The following is a 25,574-nucleotide window of genomic DNA, read 5'->3' as shown; positions in this document are numbered from 1 at the left end:
AGGAGCTCGTAGAGATATAGAACCCAGGGGACCCCTGGAGGGAGAGCCCCAACCCAGACTCATAGGTAGGAGCCAGGAGTCCCCAAGAGATACAGAATCAAGAGGCTCATAGTGACTAAGCAGTTCCAGAATCTACTGAGAGACACTTTCAGAGCCAGGAGGCACTCAAGATGTAGTTGGTACCAGGAGCCCCTTAAAGGCAGAACTAGAACGAGAAACCTCAGGGAAATAAGCTGTCAAAACAACGAGCTCATTAGGGTCACGGACCCAACCCGGGGACCCTCAAGGACACAGTTAAAATCAGCAACACCTTAGATATACAACAGGAACCAGAAGCCCTCAGAGACACAAAACCCAGAGCCCTCAGAGATGCTGTCAACACAAGCACGCCTCAGGCAGACCAATGGCACGGAGCCCTTGGAGAGAGAAAACCAAGATCCACTGGAAACACCGTCAGAACCAGGAACCTCTTCCAGACACAGCTAGAGTCAGGCAGTCTCCAAAACGGTCAGAGCCACGAGGTCTGCAGACGTGCCACCAGAGCCAGGAGGTCGTCTAAGGCTAGCCCAGGACCCTGACTGTTACTCCACAACAGGACGCACACTCACATCGAAGGAGTTTAGGAATGACTGTCCCAGAAAGCCAGCAAGAGGGTCACTCATAGCAACTGCCCAGCCTGTCCAAATGGAAGGAGGCACTTACCTGCACACTTGGTCCTGGTGGTAAGAGGAGGTCCTGGTGGTCCTGTGCCCCCCTCTCCTGGTCTTGTGAGAAGAACCCGTATCTCATACTCCACGTCAGGGTCCAGGTGCCACAGCTTATAGTTGGGAGAGTCGACGATGTGGGTCTCGGCCCAGGTGCCGGTGGTGGTGCGATATTCTACCTCCTTCAGGATGATGGGGCCATCCCCAATGATGGAGTTGGCATTGGGCTTGATCCACAGGTATGTGGCCCCCACTGCCAGCAGCTCTGGGGGGGCGATGGGTGTGGGGGGCTCTGAAAGGCAGACAAGCACAAAGGGACATAAGACCCCAGTGGTTCAAAGAGCAGAATCCAAGTAGGTGAGGAAAAGAGACGGAATTCCAAACAGAGCCATAAAAACATAGCCCAGGTTCCTTTTTTAACCCTATTCATGTCCTAGTATAATTTTCACATTTTTGTATGTAAATACTTGAATCAGTATCTCTTCAGTAATTCTATGCGACACCTACCACATTTCTTTCCTTTAAAGAAAGGAAAGAAAGGAGGCAATTGTGAGGGAATGGTTTTTCCAGCACACAGCAAAGGTGACTGGGTTAATACTCTGCTTTTTATCCTCAAACGAGAACCTACCTTTACTGAAGTGGAGTCTGGTTCAAAACCCAGGGGAGTCTGAGGTTTACAAACATTTCTTTCATAGGAACGTACAGATTGTTAGTGGAAGTTCTCCCAAACAGTGATTTTAGCCTAAGTAGCAAAAGGATGGGGGCACAGGGAGCATTCAGCTTCTTCTTCAATTCTAGCAGGTTCCTCCAGCAGGGAGAGTGTCACTGGCCACAGCAACCCCCGTGGGAATCAAGGGTCAAGGGAAGACTGATGTCCAATTATATTCCATTACATGTTGCCACCTCTCCTCCATTAAGTTCTGTGTCTTCAGCTAAATAGACCAGGATTTCAACAAGCCTTTATGGTGCCCTCTCTGTGGGAATCCTTAGCCCATCGGCAAAGCTGCAGAAACCAACATTTACTCTATACTTCCTATTTGCCAAGAAATCTCACATATATTACTTTCTGTAACTCTTGGGACATTATCATCTCAACATCGATGGATAAAAATTGAGAACCAAGTGACCAGGTCACCTAACCAAGATCATAGCACAGGATGGAACCCATAACTCTCCCCTGGGAAGGTTGCTTGCCTCTCGATGCCCATTTTCTCAATATAGAAGTAGATATATGCGTTATTTTTATGCATTGCAAAAAATAGCAGTAAAACAACAATAAAGAAAATGAGAAGACAGTGCATGTCTCCTTCCCTATCGCCCAATATAACAACAGCCTTTTGTTACTTCTATATGTTCCATTCCAATTTCTATTCACATACTAAATCTTTTTCATGGGGTTCCAGTAACGCATAGACATGCTGCAGATTTGTTTTTCCCTCACTTATTACATCCTAAGGGGTTTACTTACATACTACATGGATTTTACCATCATTGTCTTTAAGAGCTACTAAACAACCCATCAGGTAATCACACTAACTGTTCTCCAGTTGTTGGGCACATGGGTTGGCCCAGGTTTTGCTATGGTAAATAATGCTGCAATGAACATCTTTGTGCAAAGGACTCCAGTCCTGCTTATCTCGTATGTTCTTAGGACCCACTGCCAGGAATGAGATTATCTGTTAAGGGATACGGACAAGTTACTGATTCTTGGAGCAGACTAGGAAGTGGAGGGTGGGGGAGGCATTTGGGCATGGAATACAATATTGATGTGTTCAAGAACTTTTGGAGGAACCCTGGGCTATTCAGGTGAGTGAGGCAGGTATGAGTTTCAGTCTGGAACTCGGGTGAGAACTTCGGGATAGGTAAAACTCACTCACTGTTTTATTTCTAATTAATTACCTAGCAACAAAGACTCTCCAGAACTAGAATAATTGCCATGAAACAGAGGTGGACAATATTTTTTCAGTGTGACTCAAAGAAAATCTGAAGGGACACCTTCGGATTGCTTCTATTATAGCCTGCCATTTGGTCAGAGAAGGAAATTAAACAGATCAGTCAAGCTAGATGCTTTTCTTTACAAAGCCATGGAGGTTATTACTCAAGGCCTTGTTATCTCAAAGGTGTTTGCAAATTGATTTTTGGATAATTTGTTCCAGGTAGAGAAGTTAAGTTGGCAGGCAGATCATTTCTGGGCTCATCCTTTGTGCATCTTAAACATATAGACCCTTTGATCACCATTATCAACTCTCCAGAGTTCTCATCAGTCTCCAATGAGGCCCCAAGGGTGATATTTTGTAGTTCTGTGATGACTCTGCCCAGTTCCTTAATATGATTATTCACAGACTGGCCCTGGACAGAATTAAGAGCAGCTGACTTCAATACTTTGGGGCTTGAGCAAGTGGCCACATAAAGCCGTCTTCCATCGACTTGCCACCATGGTTTTTACGCTCCTCTTTCAAGCATTCGCAGTAAATTGCTGACCACCAGAAAGAAAATAAAGTATTAATCTTTCCAAATGTTTAGTCTCTTTTCACATATTTCTGATGGTTGCTGCAAGTCCAGGAACAAACATCCCCTCGAGAATATAAGTCTCCTTCTCAAATGACTTACTGGTTCACATGTTCAGGAGCCGAGGTGCCAAAGCAGTTATCTTCCCCTGTGTCCCCTCAAGAATAAAGCATGAAATTACCCTAGTGTTTCCTGTATCTGGCACCAGGAGGCCATCGGGTTATTGATTTGTCTTGTTTTTTGTTTGTTTGTTTGTTTGTTTGTTTTGTAATCCACTGATTATAATTGACATTCTTTAGAAGTCACGTGGACTAGTGGTTCAAAGAGAGAGAAGCTGGGATAAAACACAATATAATCTTTTTAGTAAGCACCACCTTTTCTGAAACACATGGAAAGACTATGTTTATTTGTGTCAGCTCTCCTTTCTGTGTGAGATGAACTTTTCAGCTAGACAGTGCAAGGAATCTATAAGATCATATAATCGACCACTAGAGTCATCAGAAAGGAAACTGAGGCCTAGGGAAGGCTCAGGACCTGTGATGCTAGAAGGAGGTGGGGGTAGGGTATTAGAACTCAGGGTTCAGGGAGCGTTCCTGCCCGGCTCTTTTTCCTCTTTCACTTGAGATGTTTCAGTAATTAACTAGAAGGATCATCAAAGGAACTTGACACCAGTAGTTTTAACTTTTGGGGTGTACATAGGCCCTAATGAAAATCTGGTCAGAAATTCCAGACTCTCTTCCCAGGGTAATGCACAAAAACAAGTTCCCTAGAGTTTTACACACAATTTCAGGAATTCAAACACTCTTGGAATGCCCATGCATGAAGCCCTGAAGAGTCTATGTGGAGAATGAAAGAAGACAGACCACATGCCCAGAATGGTTTACGTACACTTCCAGGACCCTTTGTTGCTGGGGGGTAGAGGCGGGGAGGACCACCACGTAAGGGAAGGGAACTTGATGTAGGGGTCACAGATCTAGTGCCTCCAGGTTCCCAGTTTCCCAAACATTAGGGTGAAAAATACATATGCTAAGATTTCCGCAAGGCAACACCTCGTAAATGTCTAGGTTCCCGTGACCGTGACCCACCCAACATGTTCATGGATGTAACATCTGGGCTAAAATAGTTAAAGGATGAAGACATGACCCTGCCCCTGAAATGTTACATCCTTAGTAGAAACCTTCCACAGAGGCTGTCTTAATAGCTTAGGTTGCTGTAACAAAATACCACTGATTGGGTTGCTTAAATCACCAGACATTTATTTTTCACAGTTCTGGAGGCTGGGAGGCCGAGATCAAAGTGCACACCAATTCAGTTTCTGGTGAGACTCCTCTTCTGGGTTTACAGACTGCCACCTTTTTGCTGTATCCTTGCAGGGGGAGAGAAAGAGAGCTCCGGTCTCTTCCGCTTCACCTGAGGGCATTGACCCCACAACGAGGGCTCTGCACGTGATTCCATCAAAACCTAGTCACCTCCCAAAGGCTCCACCACCTAATACCATCACATTGAGGGTGAGAGCTGCAGCGTATGAATTTGGGGGAGTCACAGACATCCGGTCCTCAGCAGAAGCTACGCTTTCAAGTCTATTTTTCTCTTCCTGAAGGGCTTTGCCTAATTGCTGGGGTCTCGAGATGAACAACCTGGCAGACAGAACCTCCCTGTGAAAGAAACTCCACCTAGTATGTACTCTGGGCTTCTCATGTGCCAGACAGAGTGCTGAGTGTGGAATTTCGTGGTGAAACGAAACCCAGGCTATCTGTGCCCATGGAATCAGAGAGCCAGGCAGCCAAGGAAAGCAGCAATGACAATAAAGTGAAATGAGGGTCACAAAGGGGGTGATAGAGTTATGAGGCCTGTAAAGGGACCTAATCTGGTCTAGAGGTTTGGAAAGTTCTTACAGACAGAGCATGAGAGGGATCTGTGGGGCCAAAAATTCATGTAAGTCTGGGAGCAAAGTGATTGTCCTGGGATCCTGCAGTTCTGATTTGCTTGCAGACGTACCACACAGGGCCAGACGGGAAAACAATTAAACCTATGTGCTCTGAACTCTTGTTCATTCACTCACTATACAAACCCTGAGTACCTGCTATATGTCACACTCTGTCCCAGGTGCTGAGGATACAGCAGTGAGCAAAGCAGACTCAGTCCTGGTTGCCATTCTACCTTTCACCCAAGGACTGAGTATAGAGGCGTAAGGAGAGAAAAAAGTTGATTCAGAAGGGGTTGAGGAAAGGAAATCAGAGGACAAACCAGGCCTAGTGGTGCGATGGGTCCACCAACTGACGCACATCCACACAGCAGAATACTACACAGCAAGGAAAAGGGAGCAAACTACAGCTAACACCACATGATGGATCTCAAAAGAAAATCACGTTGTGCAAAACAAGAGAAAAAGAGAATCCCTGATGGTTCTATTTGTATGAAAAGAACAGGTAACAAAAGTTAGAATTAAAGTTACCTATGGGAGCAGGTACTGACCAGGAAGAGGGATGAAATAATTTTCTGGGGTGTTGAAACGTACTACATATTGATTTGGATGATAAAATAATAATAATAATCAGAAAAGTGTTACCTCCGGTGGGGTGATTGCCTGGAAGGGGGCATGAGAAAACTTTTCTGGGGTGATAAAAATTTCCGTATTTTGTCTAGAGTTGTGTAAGATTCATCAAGCTGTTCACTTAAAATACAGTTATTTTGCTGTATGTAAATGATACCTTCAAAAAAAGACTAAGGAAAACAAACAAAAATATGGCTTGTCTGTGACCCAGCGGGTGGGGAAAATGCCACTAAGTCTTATTGGAACTGAACCCCGGAACATTAGGAGGAAATGAGCCTTTAATCCTGTATCATTTCTCGCCAAATGATTCTATCAGCATCATTAGATGCTTGAATTGCTACCAGTTTTCTTAACAAGAGGTTGTGCAGGGAAGCACCATTCTCATTCATGAGCCTTTTTACATATGAAACAGCCAACACCCCCACTCCCACCCCTCTACCTGACCCCACACCTTCAATCCTGCAATGTCAGGAGTCATTGTTTGACATTTGATAGCATTTTCTGCTCACAAGATTTGGAACCAAATCAAGAGGGAGGAAGTCTGGCCTTCAGGGAGCTGAGTTGAGAGAGGGTATGGGCCCCCTCCAGCCAGGCATCCAAGCACTTGGAGAACAAGACTCCGGGAGCCATCCAGGAGGCCTGGGCAGCAATTGCCTCTGACCTGCCAAGGCTCTCCTTCCACATGTAGGTAGTGAGGGGACCCCTTAATGTAATTCTGCCTCGTCTGCAGGCAGCAATCTCCAGACCAATTCTTTCTTTTCCCTGTTGTGAGCTCTTGTAACAGTTTGACTCCCAGAAATTTCTACAGAGAGCAAAAGTGCTTCAAATAGCCAGAGAACAAGCTTCGCGCTTATGTATTGTCTGCTCCAGACAGAAATCAAACATTTTGGGGGGGAAAAAATGGAATGTTACTAGATGAAAAGTGGGCTCTGGCACGTTTAAGGCTAATATAACTGGCCTTCAACACACTGTCCACCCGCCCCCTCGCCCTACCTCACCACCTCTCTAATTGCACTGCTATTTACTTACTGCCCCACCAGGGTCTGTGGGAACGCCCCCACCCCACTCCACATTCCCACACATGCACATGTCCACATACTATTTTGTCATTCCCACTTCCACACTTTTGCACACGCTATTTCTCCCAACTGGAATGCCTTTCCTTTCACTTTTAACCAAACGATGCCCATTTTTCTTTCTCAGTTCCGCTTTGTGCAAAAAAAACCCAAAACACTACTCAGCTGTGTGGCCCACAGGCCTTGGCACAAAGTAGATGTTCAAAAGCATCATGCTGATTAGATGTTCTGCGGATTGGCATGCAACACTGTTGCATAAAATAATGGATTGAGGCTCAAAAAAGAGAAAGGAAACTAGCTTGGGGCCCGGGCCTGACTCTTTTTTTTTTTTTGCCCCGGCTTCCCCCACAAGCCACCTGGGTGACCCCGGACAGACCACTCGATCTTTGTGGCTCTCAATTTTTTTTCACCTTTAGAATGAAAGGTTGTTTTACAATTCAAATTACAAAGGTATCTAGATGTTCTACCAAAGGCTGTAGGGATTGTCTGTGGATATGTCTACTTACTCCACCCTGACTGTCAGTCGTCAGACATACTCGTAGACCTCACCTTCTCATTCTTCGCTGGTGTGGGCCCATGAGGTCCCTGAGCGGAAGATATAATTAGATACATCCATCCCTCAGTCTGCAGGAGATTGATTCTAGGAGATCTCACGGACACCAAAATCCACGGATGCTCCAGTCCCTTATATAAAATGGCGTCACATTTGCATGTAAACCTATGCATATCTCCTCGTATACTTTAAATCATCTCTAGATTATTTACAGTACCTAACACAACGTGAATGTGACGTAAATCGTTGTTGCAGTCTAATGTGGAGGGAAGAATGGCAAGGAAAAACTCTGTACATGTTCAGTCCAGAGGCAACCATCTTAAAGCCTAACTACAGGGTACACATCAGCAGCAACAAAACATTTTAAAAATATAATTTTCTTCCACAGTTGGTTGGACCCGCGGGTATGGAACCCACAGATACAAAGAGCTCCCTGTGCAGTATGCAATCCACCAGCCGGTGCCTACTGGAATTAGTCTTTGTGACCTCATCTAACATACAGTCAATGTTCAATAAACATCTGATGTTTTCTTTAAATGGGTAAAGAAAATATTTAACTTTTCCCAAAATAAGAGGATGGGGTGGCAATAAAGAAATGAACAAACGCAAGCAGGAGAATGAGACAGAGAATTGTTAATGGACATCCAAGCTGAGAACTGGAAGTGTTTGGGGAAGAGCTATCAAACGACTAGAACAGAACAGTAATCAAACACACAGCGAAAAAATGTCTTTGAAATAAATGAAATCCTGAGTTTGCAGACTACGAAGAGCGCAGTGGGTTCCAGACAAAATCAATGACAAGACTCAAAGTGAAGCACATACTGGCAACATTGTGAAATACAAGACTAAAGAAAAATTCCCAAAAGGATCTAGACAAAAACAGATCTCCGCGAAAACAAAAAGACTAAGAAAATTCGTTCTCAGGCTTCATCCTTTCTATTTGAAACACTGGGATATGATGGCGAAGATGATGATAACAGTAATAACACAAATGACAGCAGTGGCAGCTAATATGCACTACACATTTTTATGTACCTGTCACTGTTCTTAGTGCCCTAAAATATTAACTCATTTAATCTTCACAGCAACTCTAGGGGTAGATGTTATTTATGATTCCCATTTTTCTGAAAATAAGAAAGAGATACAGATTAAGTAACTCGCCCAGAGTCAAACAGTTAGTAATTCAAAGAGCCAGGATTGGGGCTAAGGCGGCCTTACTAGGGGTCTGCACTCCCAACCACAATGGTATTGTCCACACGCAAGGTTTTCAGAGAATGTTTCGTACCCCCAGAATTTCATAGCCAGCTAAATTGTGGTACGTTTGCAAACCCAATAGAAAGACACTTCCATATTCTGAAGAAGGTAGGAAACATACTGTCTACTTGCCCTTCCTTTATAAAAAAATTATGTGAAGATACATCCCAGTCTACCTTGGGATGAATCAAAATTATGACTTCTAGGATGGAGGAACTGAGACAGTAAACGGATCGGTCCTATGGGAAAATTACCACCACAAGACTCTTCTTTCTCAGATAAGGGTCTAGAAGAGAAGCATTGCCTCACGTCAGACTGAACTGGAGACATGACCCAAACTGTAAAAAGAGATAGAACTTCACGCCTCTCTTCTCAATGGCATTCAGATTAGGTGTATGCTTAAAATCAAGCAATTGCATTATGAAAGCTTAACCCTTGCTTTGGCAATCATTTTTAAAATAGACATGAAACATTTCTCTGGGATAGTTTCTCCCTCCATCAGAAGGCTTTCAATAGGTGCAGAAGTTTAATTTCAACTAAATTAAAATGAACAACAGAAAAATCCCACCTAGTTACACCTATTAAAAGACAGACATAGAATTTGAGGAGATCCAAGATGGTGGAGTAGATAAACACTGTGCCTGCTTCCTTCCATGAACACATTAAAATTACAACGAAGTTATAGAACCACCAAACTGGAGACCCATCTGAAGTCTGGCTGAACAGAGGTTTTATAACTAAAGATGAAAGAAGCCATGCTGAGACTGGTAGGAGGGGTGGAGACACGCAACGGGCAGGCCCCAAACCTCTGTGTGGTGGTGAAGAATCAGGAGGGATATCTTGGTCATGAAGGTTCCCTTCAGAGGAGCAAGGGACCCCAATTCCACACCAGCGTCCCCAGACCAGAGTATCAGTGCTGGGAAGAGGAACCCCATAACATGCGATTGTGAAAAAACGGTGGGGATTGTGACCATCCAGGTGGGATAAAAGGCTGCGGGAAACCCAGACATCCCCTTAAACAACCCCTGCATAAACTTTCTCACCCCCAGGCACTCACCCTGGGCTCTGGAAGAGGGACAGTGACTCAAGAGGCATTGGAGGCACACAGGGGGCAGACTGAGGTACGTGGCTTCAGGGCAGGGCTGGAAGACTGTTGCCATTTCCCTGTGAGAGGGTCCTCAGCAGGCCGCAGCCATCTTTCACATGTCGAGCCCTCCCCCCACATGGCCAAATCTGAATCTGATTGGCCTGGAGAGCTCCCCTGCTGCTAACTCCCTGGGAACCCGCCTACCCCAGCTCTCCCCATGCTGGAGGCACTTTCTTGAGTGCAGCCAGTCCCACATTACACTCTTTCTTGGAAAACTATCAAGAGTCCAGGGGTCCCAGGCAGGCGGCGACTGGCCTCAGTGAGCTCTGAGACTTTTGCTGAGTCACTCCAGGCTCAGCACTGGCACCAAACCAAAATCTATATTAACCTGGTGACCACAACTCTTCCCACTCTAGTGACTCTCTGAGAAGCTCCCTCACCCAACTCACGTACTACACGAGGCTTTATCAGGGGCTGAAACTTAGAGAAGCTGGCAGGTGGCAGCAGGTCTCAGAGTGTCCTGACTTTTTCCAAAGCTACCCCAGACCTGGTACTGGTGGCAGCTGTCCTCAGTTTGCAGTGTGTCCTCTACTGCATGCTCCAACTTTAGCACAGGCAGTGAACAACCACAGATAGCTTTGTAGCTCCTACCAGGATAAGCTCCCACCATAGCAGCCCATAAGCTATGGACATGGCCAAACTCCACAGCCAATCCACCCACTGATGTGCCAAAAGCAATCAAGGCACAACTATAACAGGCGGGCACAAAAAACCCACACAAGGGACACTCCTGGAGCACCTGGAGAAAGTGGCCAGGGAGACTGTGCCAGGACACCTACTACATAAGGCCAGCCGGCCAAGACTGGGAGACATAGCTGATCTACCTAATACATAAAAACAAACACAGAGAGCCAGCCAAAATGAGGAAACAAAGAAATATGTCCCAAATGAAAGAACAGCTGATAATTCCAGAAAAGTAATTAAACAAAATGGAGGCAAGCAACCTACCAGAGACAGAGTTCAAAGCAATGGTTATAGAGATGTTCAAGGAACTTAGTGAAAACTTCAACAAAGAGAGAGCAAGCATAAAAAAAGGACATAGAAACTCGTAAAAAAAAAAAAAAAAAAAAAAAAAAAAAAAAACAACAACAAAAAAAAACCAGAAGTGAAAAACAAAATAACTAAAATAAAGAATGCTCTAGAAGGAATCACCAGCAGACTAGATGAAGCAGGGGATCGAATCAGTGATTTGAAGGAGAAGGTAGCAGAGTAGCAGAAAACACTCAATAAGAACAGCAAAAAGAAAAAAGAATTTGAAAAAAGTAGGAGAGTTTAAGAAACCTCTAGCATAACAATCAAGCATAACAACATTCCCATCACAGGGATACCAGGAGGAGAAGAGAGAAAGCAAGGGATTGAGAACCTATTTGAAGAAATAATGACTGAAAACTTTCCTAACCTGGTGAAGGAAATAGACATACAAGCCCAGGAAGTGCAGAGTCCCAAACAAGATTTACCTAACCAGGTCCACACCGACACATCATAATTAAAATGGCAAAGGTTAAGACAAAGAGAGAATCCTAAACACAGCAAAAGAAAGGCAATTAGTAATTTATAAGGGAGCTCCCAGAAGATTGTCAGCTGATTTCTCAACAGAAACTTGAAGCTTAGAGAGGTTAATGGCTCATGATTATAATGCTAGTAAGAGAAGGATTTGAACTTGGGAAGATTCCAGAGCAGTGCTCAGAATCACTCCATCATACCGTCTCATGTGACCCGTATTCCCACCGTGGAGGAAGAGGACGTGATTTATCCAAGGTCACAGACAAGTGGTTTTGGTGAGAAGGGGAAGCCAGATCTGGTAGTTGGCAGGACTTTATTAGCCCAGCAGCAGTAACAGTCGTCACGTCAAAGAATCAGAGATGTGGAAGAGACTGGGAAGTCACTGAGGTCTACCTGCCCAATGCGGAGGTCCCAACATGTAGCTATGACTTCGCTTGAAGACCTCCACGGATAAGGAACACGCTCTCTGTTGTCCACACAGTTGGTGACGGGTTTTAATAGTGAGAAAGCACTTTGAAACACAGACCAGAGGTCTCCCGCCATCTGCTGTCCACCAGGATGGCACACCAACCCTCCGAGAGCTGGCCTGTCTCTACCTCTGCAGGTTCCCTGGCCACTAAGCTTCCCTCACCCCACAACTTCACACACAAGTGATGCAGAAGTACTGCTCTTGCTCGTGTTGTTCTCGCGGATGGATAACTCTTTCCTTCCTCCAGGTGACTCACCTTTTCTTGTCCTTCAAGAATTAGCTGTTCTCTGGGTATTCTCACCTCAAGGCTGTGTCTCTGTGCTCTCTGAGTGTCTTAGCCCAGGGTCCCAAGAAGCAGAGCTTGAGACAAAGATTCTGTGCAAGTGATTGTTTGGAGAACAGTCCTTAGAAGGAGGCAGGATAGAGGAAGGATCAAGAAGCCAAATGATGATGTAGTTTTGGCTGCAGATTAGGGTCGGGTGGTTCCTATTCTGGAGGACAAAATGCACCACCTCATGCTCCCTCATTGGGGTAACGGGGTCTGCCTTTTGTACCCCTGTGTCATTAATTGGATGTGGGCTGTTCTAGGGATGCAGGCATTGCCTCTCAGCCAAGCAGCTCTCCTGGGGCCAAGGACAGTTATCCCGAGAAGGGTGAATTAGTTTCCTAGGACTTCTGTAGCTAGGTATCACAAACTGGGTGGCTTAGAGCAACCGAAATGTATTGCTTCACAGTTCTAGAGACAAGAGATCTGAAATCAAGGTGTCAGTGGGGACACACACTCTCCAAAGGCACTAAGAAAGAATCCTTCCTTGCCTCTTCTGGCCTCTGGTGCTTACCGGCAGTCTATCTTCCTTGACTTCTAGATGCATCACTCCAGTCTGCCTCTGTCTTCATAAGTCTTTCTCCCCTGTATGTCTGTCTGTTTGTCCAAATTTCCTTCTTCTTATAAGAGCTCCAATCATATCATATCAGATTAGCACCCATGCCATGCCAGTATGACCTCATTTTAACATAATAAATTACATCTGCAAAGACCCTTCCTGTTTCCAAATATAGTCGCATTCTGAGGTTCCCGGAAGAACATGAATTCTGTGAGAACAATAGTCAACCCAGTACAAGGGGAAGCTATGAGCCTTTATCAGCCAACACTAATGACAAGTAGGGGATGGGTGCACCAGCCTGGTAAAGGAGACTTGGGTCAGGCATCAGCAGGTCGATACGACCCCCGCGGTGTTCCCTGGGCACCATTCATCACAGAACTTGCACACTATATACAGGTTACCTGACAGTGGATACGCCTCAAGGGCACAGACCAAGCCTCTTTTGCTTATGGCCCCAGATCCTAGCACAGGGCCTGCTGTCTGTTGGGTTTGATCGTGCAGTCACAGCGCTCCTGGAGTTTCCCCCTCCCAGTATGGCAGTCCTTGCCTGAGGACACTGGCCGTGAACACTTACTCTTCGCTTCTCTGGCATAAATACTGCTAGTTCTTAGGATTCTAAGCAATTTTTTTCTACGGCATGGTTTCCATTCCTCTATCATCCTCATCATATTTTAATCTGTCTCATATAAAGGATAGTAGTTCAAGCTGAAATTTGAATCCCAGCTCAGCTACTTTTTAGCCGTATTCAGCAGATGCTGGCGGCACCAGCCCATATTCCCCTGACTTATCCTGGAGGTCACTTACAGTTTCAGCGGTTAATACCTCCAATGACTTCCTACATCCAACACCTACCTATGCTTTCCTGGTGGCTTTCTATCACCACCAGCGTGTGATGGCCCCTTCGTAAGCCGGACTGGCCATGCCAGGGTGTTACTACTCCCAGGAACAATTCTCTCCCAATGAGGGATGGAAGTGGGTGCATAAACACACAGTTTTCTTGGCTCTCGGTGAGACAATGGGTTTGGTTTACACAGTATTTTGCAGGTTTTCTAATGGGACTGAGCATCAGATACCCCCCCCCCCCCCCGAGCTACCAGCTCATTACTGCTCACGTGGGGAGCCTTCTTTCATTTCCTGTCTCATGTCCCCTCCTCTACCTATGTTCCCCTCGACTTCTGAATGAAGTGCTTGCAAATCCTTTTCTCGGGGTCTGTTTTGGAGAAAGCCAAACAAAGACACCATGAAAACCAGGGCAAGTTGCTTAACCTCTCTCTCTGTGCCTCAGTTTCCTGATCTGTAAAACGAGGGTTGCAATGAAGACTAAGTAAGGTATTACGTCCGATACCCTTAGAAGAGCCTCAGCACGTAACACATGCACTGTGTTAGCTACCATTATCTGCATCCTTCCCGCCAGCAGTCACTGGGCTGTTCAGCAGTCAGTAGGAGACTTAGCTGGGCCCCCACTTGTGCCCCCGTAGAGAGATGCAAAGATCCCATTAAAGTCATCCCCCTTCCTGCGTCTGGACAAAGAGGGACCACAGCCATGTCAGGGTGGACTCCTGCCAGCTCTTCCACAAGCAAATGCACGTAAGCGCTCAGCCTCAGTCTACGTAGCACTGTCATGTTGCAACCACCGAAGTAATTTAAAAATGCACAATTCCATCACAACTTAGCACTGGGCGAGATTTCGTGATCTGCAGTACTCGGTCTGTTCCCGGTTCCTCTTTCGCCCACACCTCGGCATTGGCAAGATTACTCTTCCCCAAATTAAGAGCAGAGTCATCTCTCTAGAAGAGCTTTTCTCCCCTTGCCTACTAATCAAGAGTCCTGAGAAGGTAGGAATCCAGGATCCATCTCCCACAGAGAGGGGCCGAGGGGAGCCAGGACTCTAAGCCTTCGGAAGCAGAGGCCATGCTGCAGGAGCTTCTTGTTCTAGAACAGCACAGGTCCATGCCTTTGCCTCCCTGGCCCCACCTCTGCCCAGAAGCCTGGCTGCAAAGAATGGGGCAGAAAGATCTCACTACTTAGCCAGTCTGGGTCTCTGAGTCCCAGAGACATCCAGGTCTGTACATCCACATGATGGGGGAGCTATTATTATTACCATGGGGCAAGTAACCCTCCCTCAGTGCTGTCCACGTGCCAGGCCCTATTCCGGGATTTCCATATAGGAACTCATGCATTCCTCACCTCACACCATGAGGCAAGTACTACTGTAGTATCCACCTCACAGGTGAGGAAACTAGAGAAATGTGCTAGTTATTAAAACTGGCTCTGTGATTCTGGGGCTGGAGCTCCAGAAACCACACTTCCGGCCTCCTTTTGCCAGCTTCCATTCAGTCCTACAAACGGGAGGCTCTATATGGAAACTAGAAAGTTGGAAGAAGGAAGAAAATGTTCTCTTCCTGTTTCAAGGTCCTTTCAGCATCACGCCAGCAACAGACACAGCTTCAGGCTTTAATGTCTTGGGGCCCTCATAGCACTTTTGCAGAGGTACTTGCAGACGCTAAGCCTGGCCCCCGTCTAGATGCAGTACCATGTGTGGGGACTCCCTCTGCAGAGGTCCCAGTATCTGCCCTGGAGGGCCCCTCCTCCAGACCCCTGCCTATTCCCGTGTCACCCCAGCCCCAGGCATGGTAAATACTTTCTGTGATTCCTGCTACCTTCGTGCCTCGTGTTTGCTCTGGCAACCTGCCCACACTGAGTAATTCCCTTCAATAAAAACTGTGTTTCAAATACCTACTGTGGTTTGGGGTTTCCTTCCCAGACCCTGACGGATACAGGAAAATATTATAATTACCTTTATTTTGCATGTGAGGAAACTAAGTAACTTGCCCAAGATCATGTAGCCAGCACGTGGTGGCACTGGGATGCCCAGGCTGTCTGGCTCCGGCCTGTGATCTGAAGTGATGTGCTGAATTGCGACAATGTTCTCAGCAGCCCAGTCAGACAGAGGGAGGCAGGTAGATGGGAGCCAGAGTGAGGTCTTTCGTTCAACAAATAAGTATGAGGGCTGATGCTACGTGCAGAGGATAGTGAGTCAAAGCAAATAACTGTCTTTCCCCTGGAGGAACCGACGAGACTAGGGAGTGGAACAGAGGCAGAAATCAATATGCTGCAGAATAAAGTGATCACAGCTAGACAGTGGCAGGTCCCGGGTCCTGTGGACACAGAGGTGTGTGGTGCACAGAACAACGACCCCCAAGAGGTGTCCACACCTGAATCCCCAGAACTTTACATGGCAAAAGGTACTTTGAAAATGTGATACAGTTAAGGATCTTGAGTGGTAAGCGCATCCTGGAATATCCACATGGGCACAGTGTAATCACAAGCGTCCTTATAAGTGCAAGAGGACGGCAGAAGGACCAGTCAGAGAGGGCTTGAGAGGTGCTGCACTGCCGGTTGTGAACACAGAGGAAGGGGCCACGAGCAAGCAATGCCAGTGGGCTCTGGAAATTGCAAAAGGCAAGGGAATAGATTCTCTCCTAGAGCCAGAAGAAATACAACCCTGCCAAACCCTTTTGGACTTTTGACCTCCATATCTGTAAGATAATAAATGTGTGCTGTTTTAAGCCACCAAATTGGTCGTGATGCATTACAGCAGCCCTGGGAAACTAAAGTAAGGAGGAGATCTGATGGAGGACATGAGGGACGGCTTCCTGGAGAAATCAAATCAAGGAATCATGAAAGGAGAGGAGAGTCCAGCAGATACCTGGGGAGGAGGGAGCCTTTGCAGAGGTGACAAGAGACTGGGTCATTCAGAATTGGCACATTCTGCTGAAACATAGAGGAGCCTGGGGGAAACAGCAAAAAGGCAGTCAGAGGTGTTGACAGGGACCAGGTCAGGAAGGGTCTCCCTGAGGAGCCTGGGCTTCAACCTGAGGCTTTGTAAGCAGTGGTGTGACCCAGGCACGTGTTCTTTCAGGACAACTCTGTGGGCAGGGTGGAGAAAGGGTCTGAAGGAGAGAGACTTATGTCCAATGGAAGTCCTGTCCATCAGTGAGGGGAGATCATGGAGGTGTGAACCAAAGTCATGGCCATGGGGCTGGAGAGGCAGAATCAGAGGGACCAGACACAGGTCACGGAGACTGGCCGGAATTCGCTCCTTGATTGGATGTAAGCAGTAAGGGAGATGGGGCCAGTGTCAGCATAAAGCTAGGATTCAACAGGCTGGAGGCGTCCTGGGCCTGTGCACGCCTGTGGAGCCGCAGCCTTCCTCTGACATCCATCCACAGTGCCTACGGTCCATATGAGTGGGTGTCTACTTCCAGTTCCCTGCCCAGCAGCCCCGTGCACTACACTGCCTTCTCCCTGCCACGTCCAATACTCTACACTCTACCTCTTTTCATTTCACATTTATTGTCACTTACGAAGGGCAGTGTGGTGTATTGGAAAGTGTAAGATCACTGGGTCAGATAGATCGAGTTTGGCATATAACCTCTATCATCTCATTGTGTGACTTTGGGCAAGTTACATAATTCCCCTGAGCCTCAGTTTCCTCATGGGCAAAACCAGGGGAATGGATCGCCTCGCTGGATCCTTGTGAAGACCAGGAGTCCATGACTGAAACATGACAGGCCCTATATAAACGTGAGTTAGTCCCTGCTCCCATCCTCCTTGGCTTTTTGCTCTGGCCCGTCTCCCCACCCTGTCACCCTCTCCATTAATGGGCCATTCAACCCAGCTTCTCAAGCTTCCTCTGATCTCCACTCTAAGCATCTGAGCACGCCGGCTTCTTGGGCTCATGTAGCAAATGTGATGAAATCAATTTCAGCTTTATGCATGAGGAAGCCACTAATCTCCCACTGGGACGGTTAACTCACACTCAACAAGCACCAGGGGGAAAACATGGCAGCCGTCTTAACAGAATATGTCTGAGAAAAACTAGAGTAGAAGAAAAGGGGGGTGGTGGGAGGGAGGGGAGAAATCAGCAATTCAGGGTAACCTGAGTCCAGGCAGCTTCATCAGTTGCTACGCTACCAGCCATAGTGACAGAGAGAATGAAGGGGCTGGGGCTTTGGAGATATTGTTATTTTGCAAATTTATCTCCCAGGCATATCCCTATGAGCAGGGGGGATGCATAATTAGTCTGTAAGCTGCTGAAACGGCTAGAAGTGACTAGAAGTATTGACTTCCCCAGAAGTGTCAGGAAAGGGTGTCCAGATGGATGAAGAGGCTTATCCATAACAGCTTGCTCAGTTTCTGGGGAGAGTTTCAGAGATGATTGCCCCCTTTATGTAAAGGAACTGAAAAATGAACCTCTTTCAAATCCCCCTGGTCCCCGTAGGGCTGTCTCTGGGCTCTGCCACATCCACCGTGAAAGAGTTAAGAGCCTAAATAGCTCTTTGGGAAAGGACCCTGAAACAACAGAACACTACTAGGTCACCTAGGGAACAGACCACTGTCCCCATTCCCCGACGCCACAGTTCTGATTCAGGCAGGCACTGGGCTCTGAGAACAGCATGAATGGCTTCAGGTTGGTGCCCATCACAGGCCCGTGCCGCTGGGTACTTCTGGAGCAGGTAGAGAATATGAGGGCACTGGAGAAGGCAAATCACATCACGTGGTTATTACATTTCAGGCACTGTCCTAGAAACTTCTAACATCTTAATCACACACTTCCTAAATACAGGCAGTGGGAACAGAGCCATATAGCGACTTCTGAAGGAATCTACAAAGTGACAGAGTTTTAGATAAACCATCTTCCAGGGACAAAATTCCGCTTCAAGAGATAAGATAAAGTAAGCTTGAATTTTCACATGGATAAAAGGTTTCAAGGAAATACTGTGTTACACAGATCGTTTCAAGGAAATACTATTTTACACAGATCGTTTCATAGAACACAAGAGAAGAAATTCTTCCAAATTAATTTTACAAGCCCAGCATAACTGTCACGCCAAAACCTTACAAGGGTATCACAAGACAAGAAACTTTCGGGCCCATCTCTCTCATAAACATAAGAGATAAAAATCCTATACATTATATTAGCAAACCAAGTCCAGTAATATATACAACAAATACTTGATCATGACCAAGTTGGGTTTATTCCAAGACTACAAGACTGGTTTAATATTAGAAAACTAATCAGTATAACTCATCATATTGACAGACTAAAAGATAAAAATCTCAAGAGATGCCAAAGACGCATTTGATGACAATCAGTATCTATTCATGATAAAACTCTTAGCAAGCTAGGAACACAAGGCAAGTTCTTCCCTCTGATAACAGGTATCTAAAACATAACTTGGACACCATAATCAATGGCAAATTCCAGAATACTTTCCCTCTCATTTTCCCAACTCTACTGGATGTCCTCGCCAGTGCAATGAGGCAAGAAAAAGAAATAAAAGATAGAAGGATTGGAAAGGAAGTACGAAAGCTTTCATTATTCACAGACTACCTGATTGTGTACGGAGAAAATCCCAAGGAATCTCCGATTATGATGAAAATCAAAAAGTGAGTTTAACATCGTTACATATAGTAAAGCCAATGTTCTTTACTGTACGGTATGTTAGATTTCAAGTAACAAAAAGAGTTTTAAATCATTCATTTGTACACTATGCATAAGCCTTCTCACCTTTGCAGCTACTTATGCCCTTTTCAGATCCACTCTCCTCCCTGAAGCCCAATCGAAATTTCTAAAATAACAACTACATTCCATTCTATGGCCTCGGACACCATGAATGGTGTTGCCCCTTTCTACTTGTTCAGCCTTGTCTCCTGCCATTGCCAGTCTCTCACTGACTAGGTTCCAGACATGCAGGTTTATTTTCAAATATCCCTAATGTGTTGTGTTACTTTCAACCTCAGTCCTTTGCACATGCTGTTTCCTCTTCCTTCCTCTTCACCTAGTTTACTCTTCATATCTCAGCTCAAATGTCACTTCCTCCAGGAAGCCCACCCTGATTTTTCCCTATGCTCCTAGACATTCTTCTTTATAGCACTTATACGCGTATTTTGTGATTATTTATGCTGGTCTTCCCTACTAGACTGTAAGCACCATGAGGACAAAAGCCACTTCTATGTTTCTCATCATCTTATTCTTGACACTTGTCTTGATCCTTGGCACATAATAAATGCTTCCTGAATATTTGTTGAACAAATGAGTCAAAGCAAACTCAAAACAATCCTGTTCCGCCGTCAGCCAATCTGATTTTTTTCCTTAAATCTGGGAGTGAAGAATATTTTGATGAGTAGAGAGGGACTGCAAGAATTAGTAGTTGGATTATACTGGGAAACCCAGCAGTACGAGAAGTCTCCAACACAACTCTCCACTCCAGAAAAGGAGAGTCCGCCCAGAAAGGGCCCACCGGCTGGGGTGGAGAACTCAGTTTATCACTTTCAACATCAATGTTAATTCTTTTAAATGAAAATTTTTATTTGGATAGAATTATAGATTTGCACTAGTTGCAAGAAATAATGGAGAGATCCTGTGCATCCTTACCCAGCTTCCCCAATGACAAGTTTGTGTAAAACTTTCCTACAATACCACACCCAGGATATTGCCATTGGTACAGTCAAGACACAGAACATTTCCACCACTACACAGACCCCTCGTGTGCCTCTGCAATAATCACATTCACCTCCCTCCTCATCCCCCCACCCAGCCTTAACCCCTGGGAACCTCTAATCCATTCTCCATCTCTTTTGTTTTCCAAGTTGTATTGAGAAATAATTGGCTTACATTACCGTATAAGTGGAAGGTGCACAGTGCATTTCTAAAATTTTGACATTTAAAAGACGACAATATATAGTCTTTGGGGATTGGCTTTTTTTTTTTTTTTTACTCAGTATAATTCCCTGAAGATACAACCAGGTGGTTTTAAATATAGTCCATTCCTTTGTGTTGCCAAGTGATGGTTCATGTTATAATGTACTGCAGTTTGTTTAACCATTCACCTGGTGAAGCACATCTGGGCTGTTTCCAGTTTTCAGCTATTACAAATAAGGTTGCTATGAACAATCATGATTGTACAGGTTTTTGTGTGAATATGTTTTTCTTTCTCTGGAATGAATGTCCAAGAGAGATATTGCTAGGTCATATGGAATTTGAAACTGCCAAACTGCTTTCCAGAGTGGCTATACCATTTTACACCCCCACCACCAACGTAGGAGTGAGCCAGTTTCTCTACATCCTCACCAGCATTTGGTGTTACCACTTTTTTTCTTTTTTTAGCTATTCTGAAAAGTATATAGTGATATCTCATTGTGGTTTTAATTTATACCACCCTAATAGCTAATGATATTGAACATGTTTTCCTGTGCTTATTTACCATCTGTATATCCTTTTCAGTGAAATGTCTGTTCATAACTTTTGTACATGTTCTAATTGAATTGTTGGATGATGATGATGATGATGATTATTATTATTATTGTTTTGCTGTTGAGTTTTAAGAATTCTTTATATATTTGAGGTACTAGTCCTTTGCCATATATGTGGTTTGCAAATATTTTCTCCTGTTCTGTAGCTTTTCTCTTCATTTTCTTCATGAGCTTTCACAGAGCAAAGGTTTTATTTTAATAAGGTTCAATTTATCAGTTTTTCCAGTTACAAATCATGCTTTTGATGTCAAGTCTGTGTTAATTTTTTACTTTTGACTCTACTCAAATCTATCAGTGCTCACAAATCAGTTCAGATTCCTGACAAAATTGTGTTCAATCATTCAGCTGACAGAGTTCTGTTTCCTGCCATAGAGACATTCTCAATAACACAGAAATGCTGAAAAATATATCTATTTTGTTTTGTAAGTTTCAAAGGCATTCTTCATTTATTTTTCAGGAGTATATTTTTTAAATTATGTTTTCAATCAGGATGATGGATAGTTGCTTAAAAATGGGAAATAGGAAGTATATGCTCAAAACTGTTTAAAAAAAAAAAGATGTAAAACAGCATAATTCCAAACATACACACAACCTGGGAGGTATGTATCCAACATGGCATTATCCTTCAGAATCCCTTCATTGGACTTGACAGGGAAGAAGAGAGGATTGCTCCCCCAGATCCAGCCGGGGATTCATTATTAAGCAGCGGTCCGTCGGGAAGTGTAAGGTATAGAGACTGGTTTAATGTGTGACGTTTATCATCGTAGAGCTGCAAAGAGCAAAACTCAATAGTTCTTGCACAAGAAAATCCTGAACAATATCCACAAATGACCATCACTTTTGTGGTGATGTTTAAAGCCCCCAATTGCTGTGGGCAGTCCCTAAAATGGTCCCAGGGATTCACTCCTCCTGGTACCTACACTTGTGTCTAACCCTGACCCCCTGAGCCTGTGCTAGACCTCGTGACTCCCCCCAACAGAGTATGGCGAAAGTAACGTGATGACGGTACTTCTGAGATTAGGTCACCAAAAGATGACCATTTTTCTCTTTCTCTCTGTGTGTTTCTCTCTCTCTCTCTCTCTCTCTCTCTCTCTCTCTTCCCCCCTCTCCCCCATTTATTTCCTTCTCCCTCTTCTCTCTCCTTACACCCTCTCCCCTTCTCCCTTGCCCTCCCCTCCTTCTTCTCCCCTCTCTTCTTCCCCTCCCTCTATCCCACTCCATTCTCTTTTCTCCCTCTTTCTCTTTCTCTCTTTCTCTCCCCTCCCCCTTCTCTCTCTGTCCTGTTGTGGGTTGTCTTAAGGAAAGGCACACATTGCAAAGCAATGATACCTTTAGCCAACAGCTAAGGAGGCGAGGCCAACCGTCACACAAGTCATCTCTGAAAAGGATCTTCCAAAGACTCCCAATAGCCGTGAATGAACTGGGAAGCAGGTCCTTTCTCAGTGAAGCCCTAAGATGCCTGCAGCCTGTGAGAGACGCCAAGCCAGTCGGGCTGCACCAGGGTTCCTGACCATGCCTGTGAGACAACAACTGCTTGTTGGTTTACGCCTCTATAGATTGGGGCTCTTTTTCTCATGTCATCATAGATAACTAACACACCACATAGATTCCACACTAACCATCTGCAGGAGTACCAACGCCCTTATCTGTAGCTAAAAAGAGAAAAGTCTTGGCACGAAGTTAATATGATAAAGAGTCACAATCAAATGTGTACAGACACACACACACACACACACACACACACACACACACACACACACACACACACCAGGCTTGAAGCTTCCTTGAAGATTAGCTCCAGAATTGCCTTTGAAGGTGAAGCTCACAACTAGACAACAGACTGCGGAAGGCGTGGCTGAATCTACTTGAGATACAAATAAAAGGACGCCTCCTACTCATTGAACAATGCCCTCACAGGAGACATTTTAATGCCCTTAAAAATGTACTTGAACGCTTGGTAAGCCCAGTGTTTTGTTTGCAGGGGTCAGCAAATAAGGGAATTAACATCTGGCCATCTTATAGATTTCTTCAGCATACTACAGGATGGTGGTACCTATGAAGGCATTCATTTGCAAAACACTTCAAATGAAAACCGGTGAATAAGAGATCAATAAAGTAGGGACGGATGTTTGGACAGATGGGAACACAAGATGGACACAACTGCAGAGCAGAACGGGGTGGTCCACACCGAGGTTCTAGGCATCCAAATGTCCTAGCAGGTGAAATATCATTTACTAATAAAAGTTAGTCCTAATAGCAGCCTCTTTATGTCTTGACGGGGGGCGGGGGGTATGAAATGGAGGAAAATGTTTAAAACTCACCTTTGTAGTCGTGTGTGCAATAAAATGAGAAGTGAATTTGAAAGTGTGCCCTGCTTCTGAGATATACCTTGGCCTATTCAACGGGACGTTGATGGTCCAGTGAAATTGCTATCATTCCTCATTGATGAAAAACACATATAAGTAATAACAAAGTTTAAAAAAGAATCTTGCCTAAAACCTCATCTAGATCTTAATCAGAAAAGCGATCTGATTAAAGCCACATGTACCAAAGGACAAAAAGGCTTAATGTAGCAATTTTCCCAAGGTATTAACATTTTTTCCAAAAGGAATTGATCTCTAATGGCATTGTTCCTACCAAGCTCTTCATAGCTTGGAGGCCTTTACGGCCTCTTCAAATTGCCCCATGAATTTCCTCTCCTGCCTTTGATTCCCCTAAAGGAAAGAAAATGTAACTTGGATTATGTGTTCCTTGAGGTTTCCCCACTGACAGGATGTTCTCAAGAATGACACCAAACTTTCAATATTCTGCCCAGAAAGCTGACTTGGGAACAGGTGGCAGTCTCAGGGTCAACTCAAATGTAACCAGTTCCTTCGCAACCAAGAAGCATAAACTGAGCCTCTAGAAGAAATGGGAAAGTCGCTATTAAAACTCGGCAGGGCTCACTGGTCACAGGAGCCCTTTGAGCGGGTTCAATTGTACTCACACAGGAATGGCAAGCAGCCTGGGCCCCTGCGAGTACATTCCCTGCACAGTGCCAAGTACTGTTTCTACTACAGATCCTTTGTGTGAAGCTACCCACTCTTTAAAAACCATCTTTAGTGCTTACACAGTAGCTCTCAGGCTTAGCTGACATCATGTGGAGAAGTTATAAAGCTCCTGACGTTTAGTGCTCAACCCTCACCAATTCAATACAAATCTCTGGAGGTGACACCTAAAATCAGTATTTATTTTTAAACTCCCCATTATTTTTCCTATGTGCAGCCACGTTTGAGCACCACTGGGCTGTATCATTCATTCTTTCATCAAAACACTTCCTGAACACTTCCTATAGGCATGGCTTCTGGGTCATTACCCAACCACTCTGCTCTTTCGTTAGTAATGTTGTATGAAAGTCTGTGTCTCTAATTCCAGCTCTGAGGTAGCAGTGAAGGAACATATGAGAGAGTGAATGAATGAATGAATGAATGAATGACCTTCCTCATCTGTCTGTCTCCTCTTGACTTGGTTATACAGGAAAAGTTCTAATGCTTAAGACAACCAGGCGTAGATTAACCTAATAACCAACTCACAATTCCATAGTGGTAACGCACGAAAACCTAGGCCGTGAAGAAACCCAATCTCATGGGGTTTCCTTGGCAAACAACCTAAAGAGCAGTACAAAGGACAGTCCCCAGGGCCCATACGTCACCTCTTACTCTACACCCCCACAAAATCCCTGTGCACTGAGACACCCCCACGTATATACACTGAGTCACGTATAAAATATGCTCATCGTGCACTTGCTAAAATAGCTGTGTAAGGATACAGTTAACATTTCACCTACCTCCCTGATGTGGTCCAGAGTTTGGGACATGCAATTAAATCAGGTGCATACCAGTGGGCACTTACTTAGAAACTAGTGTTAATAGTTGAAGATGTACTTTAGCTTATAAAAGAAACCCATCAGATTTTCTTTCATTGCAGTGATTACACTGAAAGATCAAGGAAGGTACGTTTCTGTTTGAAAGCACAAATACTAAACAAATAAGAGAACACGTAAGGAAAAGAAATCATGAAGGAGACACAGAAAAGATTGATGTGCAGACAATGCTGCCCAGAGGCTTTTGCAGCCCCCTATGGTCCCAGCCATGCTCTGCATGGTTTTGCTCATTTATACCTGTACCTGTGTCCTCTACAGCAGAGGCATTACAAGGTGGGGACAGTGGCCAATCATGCTTGCACTGCTCACTGTGCCAAGCATGGTACGTTACACGGGGATTTTGAAGAGAGACCATTTTGCGCTTATTGTGTTACCAGCCCCATTTAGACTAGAGGCAAGTGACGAAGGAGCGAGCCCACAAAACAATTCAGGTCATTGCTAAAAATATAACATGGATGGTATCCTCAGAAGCAGCCCTGAATAGATGAGGTGTCATGTCGCCCTTCTCCCTCTCACCAGCTTCCCGCCCAGGCAAGGGTCCGTCTCCTTGACAAGGGCAGCCATGTCCAGGCCCTGACTCCTTTGCCACCAGCTTGGCCACAGGGTGAAGGACCCAGGAAGGCATTTACATCACAGGAGATTTGATAGATTCCGTGGCACAGTGCTCAAACCTCCCTAAAC

General features: G+C 45.0%; 1 protein-coding gene across 18 annotated transcripts in view; it reads right to left on the bottom strand.

Annotated features, from left to right (window-relative positions):
- Window positions 1–25,574, bottom strand: part of PTPRT (protein tyrosine phosphatase receptor type T) — a 951,833-nt gene that overhangs the window by 510,750 nt on the left and 415,509 nt on the right. For all 18 annotated transcript variants that reach the window (XM_074318303.2, XM_074318304.2, XM_074318302.2 and 15 more), the window contains exon 7: window positions 703–996. In XM_074318303.2, coding sequence (XP_074174404.1) covers window positions 703–996 — 294 coding nt within the window. The remainder of the gene's footprint in view (window positions 1–702; window positions 997–25,574) is intronic.

The sequence above is a fragment of the Rhinolophus sinicus genome, chromosome 13 (assembly GCF_057876585.1).
Source record: "Rhinolophus sinicus isolate RSI-liver-muscle chromosome 13, RSI-T2T, whole genome shotgun sequence".
Classification (NCBI taxonomy): domain Eukaryota; kingdom Metazoa; phylum Chordata; class Mammalia; order Chiroptera; family Rhinolophidae; genus Rhinolophus; species Rhinolophus sinicus.
Note: the sequence above shows the minus strand (reverse complement) of the source record. Positions and strands in the feature narration are given on the sequence as shown.